The sequence below is a fragment of the Heteronotia binoei genome, chromosome 2 (genome assembly GCF_032191835.1).
Source record: "Heteronotia binoei isolate CCM8104 ecotype False Entrance Well chromosome 2, APGP_CSIRO_Hbin_v1, whole genome shotgun sequence".
In the NCBI taxonomy this organism is placed as follows: domain Eukaryota; kingdom Metazoa; phylum Chordata; class Lepidosauria; order Squamata; family Gekkonidae; genus Heteronotia; species Heteronotia binoei.
In genome coordinates this window covers 21,318,537-21,333,072 of record NC_083224.1, presented here as the reverse complement: position 1 = coordinate 21,333,072, position 14,536 = coordinate 21,318,537, and the positions used below count along the sequence as shown (strand labels likewise).

General features: G+C 49.1%; 1 protein-coding gene across 1 annotated transcript in view; it reads right to left on the bottom strand.

Annotated features, from left to right (window-relative positions):
* The window catches only part of COL20A1 (collagen type XX alpha 1 chain), a 219,977-nt gene that overhangs the window by 191,564 nt on the left and 13,877 nt on the right, over positions 1-14,536 (bottom strand). Inside the window, exons 3-6 of the mRNA XM_060230663.1 lie at positions 10,283-10,393; positions 8,713-8,856; positions 6,199-6,351; positions 4,193-4,387 (exon numbers count right to left, since the gene is read on the bottom strand). Of these exons, the coding sequence (XP_060086646.1) occupies positions 4,193-4,387; positions 6,199-6,351; positions 8,713-8,856; positions 10,283-10,393 (603 nt within the window). The remainder of the gene's footprint in view (positions 1-4,192; positions 4,388-6,198; positions 6,352-8,712; positions 8,857-10,282; positions 10,394-14,536) is intronic.

Here is a 14,536-nt window from a genome sequence, read left to right as displayed (position 1 = left end):
TTCGCATACTTAACCACTGCACCAAATTGGCTCTCCAGTTAGAATACACCATCTAGCGTAGCAGGAGAGCCAGTTTGGTGTAGTGGTTTGCACAGACTCTTATCTGGGAGAACCGGGTTTGATTCCCCACTCCTCCACTCGCACCTGCTGGAATGGCCTTGGGTCAGCCATAGCTATAGCAGGAATTGTCCTTGAAAGGGCAGATACTGTCAGAGCTCTCTCAGCCTCACCCACCTCATAGGGTTTCTGTTGTGGGGAAGGAGGGACAACCGCTCTGAGATTCAGAGTATTGGGTGGGGGGGGGATATAAATCCAATATCTTCTTCTTTGCATATTAGGCCACACCCCCTTGATACAGCCAATCCTCCAAGAGCTTACAGGGCCTAGTGTACGCTCCAGGAGGTTTGGCTACATCAGGGGTGTGTGGCCTAATATGCAAAGGAGTTCCTGCTACAAAAAAAGCCCTGACTGAAAGTAATGTCACCCCATCACTAGCAATGTAGTTTGGGCCTCCCTCCTGCTAAGTCCCCCCACCAGCCAGCCGACCGGCACTGAGGGGAAGGACCTGCTGGTTGGGGTTCCCCCATCTCCACAAGGGGGGATGGCTGGCGACCCTAATGCTTTGCCAGAATTCCAAACGTGCCTGCAGGCTCAAAAATGGTTGTAAAAGGGGCCATGGGGTGGATCCAATCCATCAATAAGCTACGGGGAGAGATAAGTGTGAACCATGAGCTCCGGAGGTGGGGGCATCGCATAAGAACATAAGAGAAGCCATGTTGGATCAGGCCAATGGCCCCTCCATTCCAACACTCTGTGTCACACAGTGGCCAGAAAAACCCAGATGCCAAGAGGTCCAGTAGTGGGGCCAGGACACTAGAAGCCCTCCCACTGTTGCCCCCCCCCCCAAGCACCAAGAATACAGAGCATCACTACCCCTGACAGAGAGGTCCATCTATACCCTCCCTGTGGCTAATAGCCACTGATGGACCTCTGCTCCCAGATGTTTATCCAATCCCCTCTTGAAGTTGGTTGTTGTAAGCCGCCCTGAGCCACTCGTGGGAAGGGCGGGATATAAATCCCGGAATAAATAAATAATAAATAAATAAATAAGTTGTCCATGCTTGCAGCTGCCATCACCTCCTGTGGCAGTAGGCTTGCCAATCCCCAGGTCCCAGCGGGGGTTCTTCCGCTTTCCCTGGTTCCCTCCCGCTCCCAGTCAGCTGGCCGGTGGGGGGAAGCCTCGCCCCCAGACGATCATGTGCCTTTCCACCTCCGGAGACTTCAGTCTCCGATTGAAAGGCTTCCTCTTGGGATGGTGTGTCTGTGTTACTTGGAAGAAGTTGGCGGCAACACGTGAGTAGAGACGCCAATCCCTCACTTCAGAGTCATCAGAAACAGCAGGGGGGGGGGAGGAAACGTCTGCTGAGCACTTCATTATTCCCCATGTGGAGATCAATTCTCATAGGGTATAATGGGAAATTGATCTGGAGGTTTCAGGGGCTCTGGGGGAGCTGTTTTTTGAGGTAGAGGCACCACATTTTCAGTATAGTATCTAGTGCCTCTCCCCAAAGTACCCCTCAAGTTTCAAAACGATTGGACCAGGGGGTCCAATTTTATGAGCCCCAAAAGAAGGTGCCCCTATCCTTCATTATTATTTCCTATGGAAGGAAATTATTCAAAAAGGTATGCTGTCCCTTTAAATGTGATGGCCAGAACTCCCTTGGAGTTCAATTATGCTTGTCACACCCTTGTTCCTGGCTCCACCCCCCAAAGTCTCCTGGCTCCACCCCCAATGTCTCCTGCTCCACCCTCAAAGCCCCCAGATATTTCTTGAATTGGACTTGGCAACCCTATGTGGCAGTGAATTCCTTATGTCAATCACTCTTTGGGTGAAGAAGGACTTCCTGTTATCCGTTCTAACCTGACTGCTCAGCAATTTCATGGAGCACCCATGAGTTCTTATCTTGTGAGGAAGGGAGAAAAGGATTTCTTTCTCTACCTTGGAAACCTCTCTCCTGTCACCCCTCATGAACTTGCTTCCCACATCTGGAAATGCTCTCAACGCAAGAGGAGGAGAAACGCTGCCAAGAGGGATTCCGGTTCTCAACTCTGTCATGTGGAAGCCTGCATTGTGCCCAAACCACAGGTGTGCTAAGGTGATGTGGCACCCTCCCATCCTGAAGGCAATCCACCTTTTGGGAAAATATCCCCCAGCATGATTTCTATGCAGAATGTCAACTCAATTCCATCCACGCTCTAATCCAGTTGTGTGGGTTTTTTTCTCATGGCAACCAACTCAAGGACAGCATTCATTAATTGCCCCTCTGGGTTGGAAGTATTCAGACCCTTTCTCTTAATCAGATCTAATCTTTTTTCCCACATACCCATGCCGCAGAGTGGTAAAGCTGCAGTACTGCAGTCCGAACTCTCTGCTCACAACCTGAGTTCAATCCCAACGGAAGCTGGGTTCAGGTAGCCGGCTCAAGGTTGACTCAGCCTTCCAACCTTCCAAGGTTGGTAAAATGAGTGCCCAGCTTGCTGGGGAGAAAGTGTAGATGATTGGGGAAGGCAATGGCAAACTACCCCGTAAAGAGTCTGCCGTGAAAATGTCGTGATGTGACATCACCACAGAGTCGGAAACGACTGGTGCTTGCACAGAGGACTACCTTTTTTAGCATAGCATTGTGTGCAGAAATCCTATCCCAGAGCACTCATTACTGCTCTTTTTTCTGATTGAACATTCAAGCCAGTAACCAGGGGTGGAATTCTAGCAAGAGCGCCTTTGCATATTAGGCCACACCCCCTGATGTAGCCAGATCCTCCACGAGCTTACAAAAAAGAGCCTTATAAGCTCTTGGAGGATTGGCTACATACGGGGGTGTGGCCTAATATGCAAAGCAGCTCCTGCTAGAATTCCACCCCTGCCAGTAACACAAACGCACAGACCCAGAAGCGGTATTTACTGAAGGCACTGAGTTTCTTCCTATCCTGACAAGTCAACCTTGGTGGCCAGTAGATAGAAAGACCAAATCAATCGATGTGATTCTGTTTATGGGGTTTGAGAATACTGCATTGCTGTGGAAGAGAGACAGATGGCAGGAATGCTGTGGCAGTTACAGTGATGGACAGCCAGAGTTGGTGTGCCAAAGACCAGCAGAATATGGGAAAGATACGCTTCACTCAGTCCGACACTGACTGATTTCACACTATGCTTGTTCTGGGGTGGAGAGCCCTTTTGCTACTGGGGCTTCTCTCCATTTTTGCACAAATTGCCCTGGAGCTGCGAGTTGATGTGCCACTATTCTGCAGCAAGCGGGATACACTGAGAAGCGGTTTCCACTTGCTGTGGAACAGTGGCACGCCAAATCGCAGCTCCAGGGCAACTTGTGTGAAAACGGAGAGAAGCCCCAGTATCAAAAAGGCTCTCCGCCCCAGAACAAGCATAGTGCGAAATTGGTCAGAGTGTCGCACAGTGGCCAAATCCAGGTGCCATCAGGAGGTCCACCAAAAGGTCCATCTAAACCAGGGGTTGCCAAACTTGCTTATTGTAAGAGCCACATAGAATATATGTCAGATGTATGAGATACAGCTCATACAGCCAATTTGCCTCTAAGAGGAGAGAGCCACAAGACATGAACTTCAGAGCAGGAAGGAAGGAAAGAAAGCAAATAGATGGGAGAGGTGGAAAGAAAGCAACTTTAACTTTAAATTCATTCTCTAAGCCACCAGATGGCTTTGCTTGGAGAAGTAATTTAAAGAGACAAATGCTTTCTCTGAGCTGGCTGATGGCGTGGTGGGGGCTTCATCAGCCACACAATGTGTGTGAAAGAGCCACATGTGGCTCCCGAGCCACAATTTGGACATAAGAACATAAGAGAAGCCACGTTGGATCAGGCCAATGGCCCATCCAGTCCAACACTCTGTATCACACAGTGGCCAATACACACACACACACACTCACACACACACTGTGGCTAATAGCCACTGATGGACCTCTGCTCCATATTTTTATTCAATCCCCTCTTGAAGCTGGCTATGCTTGTAGCCACCACCACCTCCTGTGGCAGTGAATACCACATGATAAGAACATAAGAGAAGCCATGTTGGATCAGGACAAATTTGGCCACCCCTGATTTAAACATTTTCCTTGTGGAACCCACTGTGTTGATGTAAGCTTAGAAACGATGCTCACCTCTCCTTAAGCCATCCCTAGCAGTTTTCTCCTGGGCCAGATAGTCCATTTCAAACGCCATCTGACTTGGAAGAGGCGTTATCCTCATGGTTGTCAGGGGCGACAGCTTCACGGCTGGCTCTGCAGTGGGCACATTTTCAACCCCACCTTTGGGTACGGCTGCTTTGGGTCTTTTCTGGTCTAGCTCATCCTTTCCTAGGTTCCAAAGCATCACAAGAAGAATGATCAGTTTGCACCCACACATATTGCCTCGCTTGGGTGGGGGGGGGGGGTGGAATCTATCACTGCATAAGAGATGATCCACCCCTCTGTTCTGGGTTTGACCATGACACATTCAACCGGGGTTCGTTTTGCAGAAAAATAGGTGGTGGAGCTCATCCAGGGATCGTTATGCAGCTGCACCTCCTATTCAATGGGCAAGGTAGGTGGGGAGGAGGAGGGGGAACCCTCAGAAAGGTTCAGGAGCTGCGCTCCTGTGAGCTGCTGCTGAATCTGAGGCCTGCATTCAACATCAGGAGTTCTCATGCTTTAAAAAGGAGCATATTTCAAGCAGAACCAGCTTCAGGTCCGCAATAGGTACCAGCGACTTTTTGACCCACGATGTCCCCTCCCCACCTAAGGTTGCCAACCTCTAAGTGGCAACTGGAGTTCTTCAATTACAACTGATCTCCAGACTACAGAGATCAGTTCCCCTGGAGAAAACGGCTTCTTGGGAGCACTGGACCCTGCTGATGCCCCTTGCCGCCCCAACCCTCTCCAGGCTCCATTCCCAAAATCTTCAGGTACCTCCCAACCTGGGCCTTGGATCCCTACACTCAGAAAGCTATAGGGGCTGCAAAGTTCCCACTGGGGATGGGGGATGCTCTGGTTTGGCGGGACCCAACACCCCCCCCAGCAGGGAAGAGGCCGCTGGGGGGATCCCCGCCCCTCAAAGAGTCCCACTGCCTTGTAGCGTGTACAGCACCTGGAAGTGACGTATCACGTCGGGCATGTCATGTGGGGATGCTCCAGGAATTCATGCGAAACTCTATGGTTTCACACAGGGATATTCTAGCAATTTTAGCGGGGAAACTCTATGGTACCATAGAGTTTTCCCCAAAAAATTGCTAGAGTGTCCCCATGTGAAACCATAGTTTCCCACAATTTCCTAGACCATCTCTGCATGACATGTCTGGCATAATATGGCACTTCCGGGTTATGTCATCGCGCTCTGCACGCTGTGCAAACGTGGGAAAAGGTCCCCCACCAGCAGCTGCGGGGAACTTGGCAACCCTAGACAGCTACAGGTGATGCTGTTGGCAAAAACTTGCTGTTGCTGTTGCCAAAAGGTCAGGCTGATGAATAAGTTGTAAAAGTAGGCTTGTAGCCAGTGTATGTGTGGCGGGGTGCCCTGTATGAGATCTGCAACACTCCCACTCAGTCTTCCCTAATCTTCCCTTCCACTGAAATGGAAGATACTATTGGGACACCACCCCCGTGCCCACCTGCTGGCTACAGCCTTGGGTAACAGCTGCTTGCAACTGAAGCTGGAAAAGGGATCCTTGGCTAGCACCAAAAGGTCATAGGTTCGTATCCACCCGTGCAGTTCCAAACACTCAAGGGCTCAAGTTTTCAGTTCATTCCCCGCCCCCTCCTGGGACACTCAGAGATAATACAGAGGGGATTTGCAGCAGGCAAAGAGATATCACCCCTTCTTCCAAAAAAACTTAAGTGCTTTTAAGTCCTTGGAATGTGGGCTTTGATACAGACCACCGTGTGGAACCATTCTTGATCAGTGTAATTAGCACGGCCTTGATTAAATTAATTTGAGTTATGGAAAGTAAATTTTGCAAACAGGGCAGAAGAAACAAGATGACTTTAAACTGAATTTTAAAAAAATCAAATTAAAAAAATGAAATGAAACTGTATGATGAATGTCATTGGACTATCAAGTCTTAGCTTCAGTCCCAACAAGTAAACTACGATGTGTCTAAATCCCTAGTGCTCATATGGACTCCTGCACATACTTATCAGAGTTTCGCTGGTAGGAGAGATAATGGCTTCAGTCTCCAGGATGTATTCAGCAGCTGTGGTCCCCAGGAATGTCTCCGCCTTTTCTGGGGCGCTTGTCGGGTTCCTTCTGTTATTTCTAACTTGAGAGAAGTTTTTTAGCTCTTCAACTGCAATGGCCAAAAGATCAGTGGATTTCAGTCAGATACATTAGCTGTTCAACATTCTGAATAAATATTTGCACCTCTCACCAGACCACCCACACATTAATTTAAACCACACTCTTCCACCAAGAAGATCAGGGCAGCCCAAGTATCTCCTTATCTTCTTGTTACTGCCCAGAATCTCATTATCTCAGTGAAGGATCCCCTACTCCTTGCTCTGGTTGCTTCCATTGAAAAAGAAAGAAAAAAAACCCCAGTGCCACATGTGGCACTATCTCACTTCCAGCTTAAAAAAGAGAACTGACACAGGATAGTTCTAGGAACTGCTAAAAATTCTATGGTGTCACCATAGAGTTTCTGGTAATTCCTAGAGCTACCTATGTGATTTCAATTTTTTTTAACCAGGATTGTTGTGGTGTTGGAGGTGGTGTCATGCCTGCCCCCCATATCTCCACTTCCTTTCTTTCTTAATAAAAATCATTCCAGTTGAACATCTGTGTTGTTTATTTTGAGAGTTCTCTTGAGGGAACAAGCCCTGTAAACATTGGTGGAGAATCTCAGTTACCCCCACTCGCTTTTTCTCCTTTAAACTAACCCCCCCCCAAAAAAAAAATAATTAGGAGATCACCTATTTGGATAGCAATGCTCTAGGACTCCCTAAACTCTATGGTAAAACTATAGCTTTGTGCTGACGTGATGACATCACTTCCAAGGTCACACTTGAAGTAATGTCAGAAGGCCACCTATGTGCATGTCCCACCTCCTCTCAATTAGCAACCCTGGGCTGGCACCCCTGACTTCTTCCCATGTACCCAGATAGATCCAGGTGGAAAGATGTGTTGGTCCAAAGCAACAGAACAAAGTCCTGTTTGAGTCCAGGGGTACCTTGAAGACCAATGGTTGGTGAAGTCTATTTCAATTCATTTGAAGAAGTGTGCACACACATGAAACTTCTACTCAGAATTAAACTTTGGTTGGTCTTTTAATGGTACCAGTGGACTCAAACGTTGTTTTGTCCTCTTAAAAGTAACCAGCTTGGGTCTAGTTAATTCTACCTCCCAACTTCCTATCAGCTATATGTATCCTAATATTTAGTGCATTGTAAGCATCCTAATATAAATAAAGTGAGTTCAAGCCAGCTCTGAAACAACCAAGAACACGTTATTGCAGGAAGAAACAGTTACAGAGGAACACAGGCAAAACTGCAGCTATATACCATCTGGCGATGGTTAACCACTGCACACCTAGCAGGCAACAGTTACGCCTATTGGCTCACTCCAGAATCCTTCATTTGCATCTCTTTGTTATGAGTTGTTACATGCCTAGCTTCCTGATTGGCCAGTTCTTCCAGGCTTCAGGATCCTGGTTTGCAAGGAGTGCCTGTCTCAAGCTCAGGCAACGAGCAGTGAGATGCAATACGTAACACTGCATTACTTATTTCCTGTTATTGATTTACTTTATTTATAGTGAGCTGAGATTCAGACCAGATTGCACAATATAAAACACTTCTGAAGAAGTGAGCAGTGACCCAGGCAAACTCCTCCCCTGTCACCTGGAAACCCTAAAATAGAGACATAATGAAATGGTATCAACCAGGTGACGTGATTTACTTCCATGCCACAAGAAGCTTCAGCAGCCCATTGCCACACATGTAGCCTCTGTTAAAGAGACAGGGACTTTTTGTCTCTGGGTCTCTTGGCAACCCTGCCACAGACCTACACAGCAATTCCATAGCACAGGTTCCATAACTGAGCCCTAGGTGTGATTGAACCAAGATTTAGCCCCACGCTCTCAGCTTGTGCAGTACGGCTGCCAATCCCCAGGTGGGGGCAGGGGATCCCCTGGTTTGGAGGCCCTCCCCCCACTTCAGGGTCATCAGAAAGTGTGGGGGGAGAGGAAATGTCTGATGGGAACTCAATTATTCCCTGTGGAGACTGATTCCCATAGGGTATAATGGAAAATTGATCTGTGGGTATCTGAGGCTCTGAGGGGGTTGTTGTTTGAGATAGAGGCACCAAATTTTCAGCAAAGCATCCAGTGCCTCTCCCCCAAAATACCTTCTAAGTTTCAAAAAGATTGGACCAGGGGGTCCAATTCTATGAACCCCCAGTGAAGGTGCCCCTATTCTTCATTAGTTCCAATGGACGGAAGGCATTTAAAAGATGTGCAGTCCCTTTAAATGTGATGGCCAGAACTCCCTTTGGAGTTCAATGATGCTTGTCACAACCTTGCTCCCGGCTCCACCCTCAATGTTTCCTGGCTCCACCCCCAAAGTCCCCAGATATTTCTTGAATTGGACTTGGCGACCTTATTGGGCAGTGCCATTGAGAACGGAGGTGTTAAAGGCAAAAGGTGGAGGACACTTACTCACAAATCGCCTCTTGACAAAGAGAGCCTCTTGGGAGCCGTTGAGGACGTAGATCTGCAGCGTGTACTCCTTGGTGGGGCTCAGCCCCCCCACCGTGGCTTTGGCAGTCTTGGTTTTGAGCATGACCTCCTGTTCAGAATCTCCTGGTCGGAAGCGGAAAAGGGGAAACAATGAAGAGAACCCGGGAAATGTCTTGCTGGATCCAAGGCCTAGATGGGGTCAAGGCTAGCCCTAGACTTTCTGGCACCCTTGGCAAGGTTAACTTCTGGCGCACAGACCCCCTGCGCTGATAATATCACCGAGTTACGTGGGCAGCACCCAATTTGGCACCCCCGGAAGGACGGTTCCCTGGGCAATCGCCTAGTTTGCCTAGAGGAAGGGTTGGCCCAGGTGGGACCTGGGGATCCCGTGAAAATACAGCTAATCTCCAGACTACAGAGATCAGGTCCCTTGAAGAAAATGGCTGCTTTGGAGGGTGGACTGGGTAGGGTTGCCAATCCCCAGAAGGGGGGCAGGGGATCCCCTGGTTTAGAGGCCCTCCAGGGTCATCAGAAAGCGGGAGGGGGATGTCTGCTGGGCACTCAATTATTTCCTACGGAGACCGATTCCCTTAGTGTATAATGGTGAATTGATCTGTGGGTATCTGGGGCTCGAGGGGGGGCTGTTTTTTGAGGTAGAGGTATCAGATTTGCAGCATAGCAGCCAGTGCTTCTCCCCAAAGTGCCCTCCAAGTTTCAAAAGGATTGGACCAAGGGGTCCGATTCTAGGAGCCACCAAAAAAGGTGCCCCTATCCTTCATTATTCCAAATGGAGGGAAGGCATTTAAAAGGAGTGTGGTCCCTTTAAATGTGACAACCAGAACTCCCTTTGGAGTTCAACTGTGCTAGTCACGACCTTGCTCCTGGTTCCATCCCCAAAGTCTCCTGGCCCCACCTCCAAAGTCCCCAGATATTTCTTGAATTGGACTTGACAGCCCTAGGACTGTGGCACTGGACCCCTCACTGAGACCCCCGTACTTCCCAGGCTCCATCTCCAAATATCCAGATTTTGTACGGAACATTTTTCCAGAAAAAGGATTGCAACAGGATTGTTTTTCTGTAGTGGCTCTTCACGTCAGTGACGCAAATGCATACTGCCAGGGCTTTTTTGGCAGAAAAAGCCCAGCAGGAACTCATTTGCATATTAGGCCACACCCCCTGACACCACCATTGTTTTATGGAGGACATTTTGCAGGAAAATCCCAGCAGGAACTCATTTGCATATTAGGCAACACCCCCTGACACCACCATTGTTTTACAGAGAACATTTTGCGGGAAAATCCCAGCAGGAACTCATTTGCATATTAGGCAACACCCCGGGATGCCAAGCTAACCAGAACTGCATTCCTGCTCAAAAAAAGCCCTGTATATTGCTAACATGGGAGGGGAAGATGCAAACGAACTGAAGGCACAAGAAGCAGTGACAGCTAGGGTTGCCCCCCACCCTGTGTCAGAATGCCAGAGACATCCACAGGCTCAAAAAGACTGGGGACCACAGTTTACCCCAACCTGGAACCTCCGGAGCATTTACCTGCCATCGGCTTCACGCGAACTTTGTACCCGTTGGTGTTTCCTTCCGTCTCTTTCCACTTCATCTGCAGCCTGTCTTCTGACAGGACCGTCAGCTTCAACCGGTTTGATCCTGACGTAGGAAAACATTAGTATCTTTCAAACGCTGCTCAGGAAGGAGTACAGACTATACACTAGAGCAGGGGTGGCCAACGGTAGCGCTCCAGATGTTTTTTGCCTACAACTCCCATCAGTCCTAGCCATTGGCCATGCTGGCTGGGGCTGATGGGAGTTGTAGGCAAAAAAAACATCTGGAGAGCTACCGTTGGCCATCCCTGCACTAGAGGATATCGATTGTGCATATTTTTCTACCAAAAAAGCCCAGCAGGGACTTATTTGCATATTAGGCCACACCCCTAACATCACTATTGTTTCACACAAGATGTTATGTTACAAAAAGCCCAGTAGGAACTTATTTGCATAGTAGGCCACACCCCCTAGTGCCAAGCCAGCTGGAACAGCATTCCTGTGTGTTCCTGCTAAAAAAAAAAAAATACTCTGATGCACATGCTCCCCAAACGGAGCATGGAAAATTATAGAATGGCAGAGCAAGTCTTGAAGTTCTGTGGTGAAGTTGCCAATTCCCAGGTGGGGGCAGGGGATCCCCTGGTTTGGAGGCCCTCCCTCCACTTCAGGATGATCAGAAAGTGGGGAGGGGGGGATGTCTGCTGGACACTTTATTTTACCCTACGGATGCCGATTCCCATAGGGTATATTGGAGAATTGATCTGTGGTTCTGGGGGGGGGTGTTTTTTGAGGTAGAGGCACCAGATTTTCAGCATTGCATTCAGTGCTTCTCCTCAAAACACCCTCCAAGTTTCAAAAAGATCGGACCAGGGGGTCCAATTCTATGGGCCCCCAAGGAGGCGCCCCTATCCTTCATGATTTCTTAATGGAGGGAAGGCATTTAAATGGTGTGCATTCCCTTTAAATTGCCAGAACTCCCTTCAAAGTTCAAACATACTTGTCACACCCTTGATCCCAGCTCCACCCCCAAGTCCCCAGATGTATCTTGAGTTGGACCTGGCAACTCTATTCTATGGAGTCCTGAGCCCCAACTCAGCTAAGAATTATGTCCAAAACACAAGGTGCCCCATAAACTGGCCTTCCAGTTAGGGCTGCCAGCTCTGGGTAGGGAAACACCTGGAGATTTTGGGGGGTGGAGTTTGGGGGGGCTGCGTTTGGGATGGCAGTCTCCAGGTGGGACCTTGGGATCCCTTCCATTTACAGAGGGGTGAAACTCAGAAGCTCCTTTGCATCTTAGGCCACACATCCCTAATGTTGCCAATCCTCCAAAAGCACACAAGGCTCTTTTTTGTAAGCTCCTGGAGGACTGACTACATCAGGGGGTCTGGCCTAATATGCAAAAAAGCTCCTTCTAGAATTCCACCTCTGATGTCTTGCAGCTCATCTCCAGATTACAGAGATCATTTCCCCTAAAGAAAATGCATGCTTTGTAGGGGCGGACTCTATAGCATTGTACCCACTGACCTACCTGACCTTCCCAGGCTCCACCCCCATATCTCCAGGAGTTCCAGAGCTCACAACTTTATCCCCACCACCTCATGGCCAGGGGGCGACCTGGCAACCCTAGTTTGAGGAGAGGAAAGACCCCACCCTCGAAAACAACCATTTTATCCATGGGAACAGATCTGCTCAGGGCTGGATTAACAATTAGGCAAAGTAGGCACTGGCCTATGGGCTCCCACGCCTTTAGGGGCCCCAGGGTGGCTTCCCCCTCCCAGCCTGCACACGTAGCCAGCAACTGAGCCACTCTTTGCCCAGCTTGCCTGGTGCAGCCTGCTGCTGATGTCATAGCCAAGTTTGCCTCTCTCTGCCTCTCCCCTGCAATTTTGTCAGAGGGGCTTTTGGGAACACATGAAGCTGCCTTCTACTGAATCAGACCCTCGGTCCATCAAAGTCAGTATTGTCTGCTCAGGCTGGCAGCGGCTCTCCAGGGTCTCAGGCTGAGGTCCTTCACACAGGGCCAGATCTACATGTTTTTTGAGGGGGGGGGGGCAAAATTTAAAAATGGCGCCCCCGTATGGGCCATTTTATCTTAGGGTCCCATAGAATACAATGGACTCCATACCCAATTTGGCGCCGCCCCCTCCATCGGCGCCCGGGGCAAACACCTCTGCCCCCTCTGCCCCTCCCTAGATCCGGCCCTGCCTTCTCATTACCTACAACCTGATCCTTATTGGAGATGCCAGGGATAAAACCTAGACCCTTCTGCATGCCAAGCAGATGCTCTACCACTGAGCTACGGCCCCTCCTGTTGGCTGGGCCAAGTAACATTGCTTCAGCAGTGGATTAGGTCTTCTACCCACCCATTGGCCACCTCTGTTCCTTTCAAAGTGTACAAATCTGAGAAGGTGCCTGCAGGCTGCGGCAGGGGCCACAGGTGGTGGGGAGGGCACTCCAACTCTGAGATAATATGCAAGCCCCCCCCCCCCGAGATTTCGACTGCCCAGCGACCTCCACGGGGTTTAATCTGGCGCTGGATCTGCTTAGTCTGGAGATCAACTGTAATGCTGGGAGATTTCCAGGCCCCACCCTGGAGGTTGGCAACCCTGTTTCCCAGAGCCCGCCAGGCTTTCTAGAACACCCCTATCCATTAAAAGCTTCCGAGAGGTTTGGCAGCTCCCGAGACTCCGTTCTGCTGAGTGCGCAACTTCAGCTGGCAGCTCCAGGGTCACTTGTGTGAAAAATGCAAAGCCTGGGAAAGCATAAATAATAGCCCTCGACAGCCTGTAACTCAGCAAGCGTCCCAGGCTCTCCCTCCTACTTTTCTTTTTTTTAAGAAGGCAAGCTACTCAGTCAAGGCCTGCGGAGAAAGGGGGCGGCACGGTCTCTTCTTGTACCCGCTCCCGTCCCATTCAGTCGCTGCTCCTGTTCTGTAGCTACTTTTGGTTAAAGCTTGCTTTGGAAACGACAGCAGGTGTTCACAAGAACCATCAAGAACAACAGCAGGCGTTCACAGGACCATAAGGAAGGCCGAGCACAGAAGAAGAGATGCTTTCGAGCTGTGGTGCTGGAGAAGAATCTTGAGAGTCCCTTGGACTGCAAGATCAAATCAGTCAGTCCTAAGGGAAATCAACCCTGACTGTTCCCTGCCTGGAAGGTCTGATGCTGAAGCTGAAGCTCCAATACTTTGGCCACCAAATGAGAAGGGAGCACTCACTGGAGAAGATCCTGATGCTGGGAAAGACAGGAGGCAAAAGAAGAAGGGGACGGCAAAAGATGAGACGGCTGGACAGCGTTACTGATGTAACAAACAGGAATTTGAGCAGACTTTGGAGGATGGTGGAAGACAGGAGGGCCTGGCGTGACTTGACCCATGGGGTCACAAAGAGTTATATTCTCCTGAGGTCCCTCCCCTCCCCAAACACCAGCCTCCCCAGATTTTACACAGACACCCCAAATCTCCAGGTATTTCCCAACCCAGTGCTGGCAATCCAAGGGCAGAAAGGAACTTCATAATGCCAGAGAATACACTTTCCAAAGCAGCCATTTGCTCCAGGGGAACTGATCTCTGTACTCTGGAGATGAGTTGTAATTCTATGAGATCTCCAGGCCCCATCTGGAGGTTCAACATACAAAGGAACCACAGTGTGAAGGAAGGGCAAAACAAAAGAAAACTGTGTTACAATAAATTCTATAACAAATTAAACCTTACAAAATCAATTCCAATTTCTTGTCTCTTATAATATATATATATATTCTCTTCTTAAAGTCACAGACAAATTAAGAAGAAGAAGATATTGAATTTATATCCCATTCTATATTCTGAAACTCAGAGTCTCAGAGCGGTTACAATCTCCTTTTATCTTCAGCCCCTTACAACAGACATCCTGTGAGGCAGGTAGGGCTGAGAGAGCTCTCCCAGAAGCTGCCCTTTCAAGGACAACTCTGCCAGAGCTATGGCTAACCCAAGGCCATTCCAGCAGCTGCAAGTGGAGGAGTGGGGAATCAAACCCGGTTCTCCCAGATAAGAGGCCGCGCACTTAACCACTACCCCAAACTGCCTCTCTTTAAACTTTACAGAATCAATTCCAGTCTCTTGTCTCTTGTTATAAGTGTAAGTGTATATATTTTTTTCTTCTCAGTCACACTCCATATATTCTCAACATGAGATGTGTCATTCCGGTCACCCACCCGCTCATTGTTTAATATTGATTTGCAGCAACCACTGTCAATCTCAAACAATGCATGT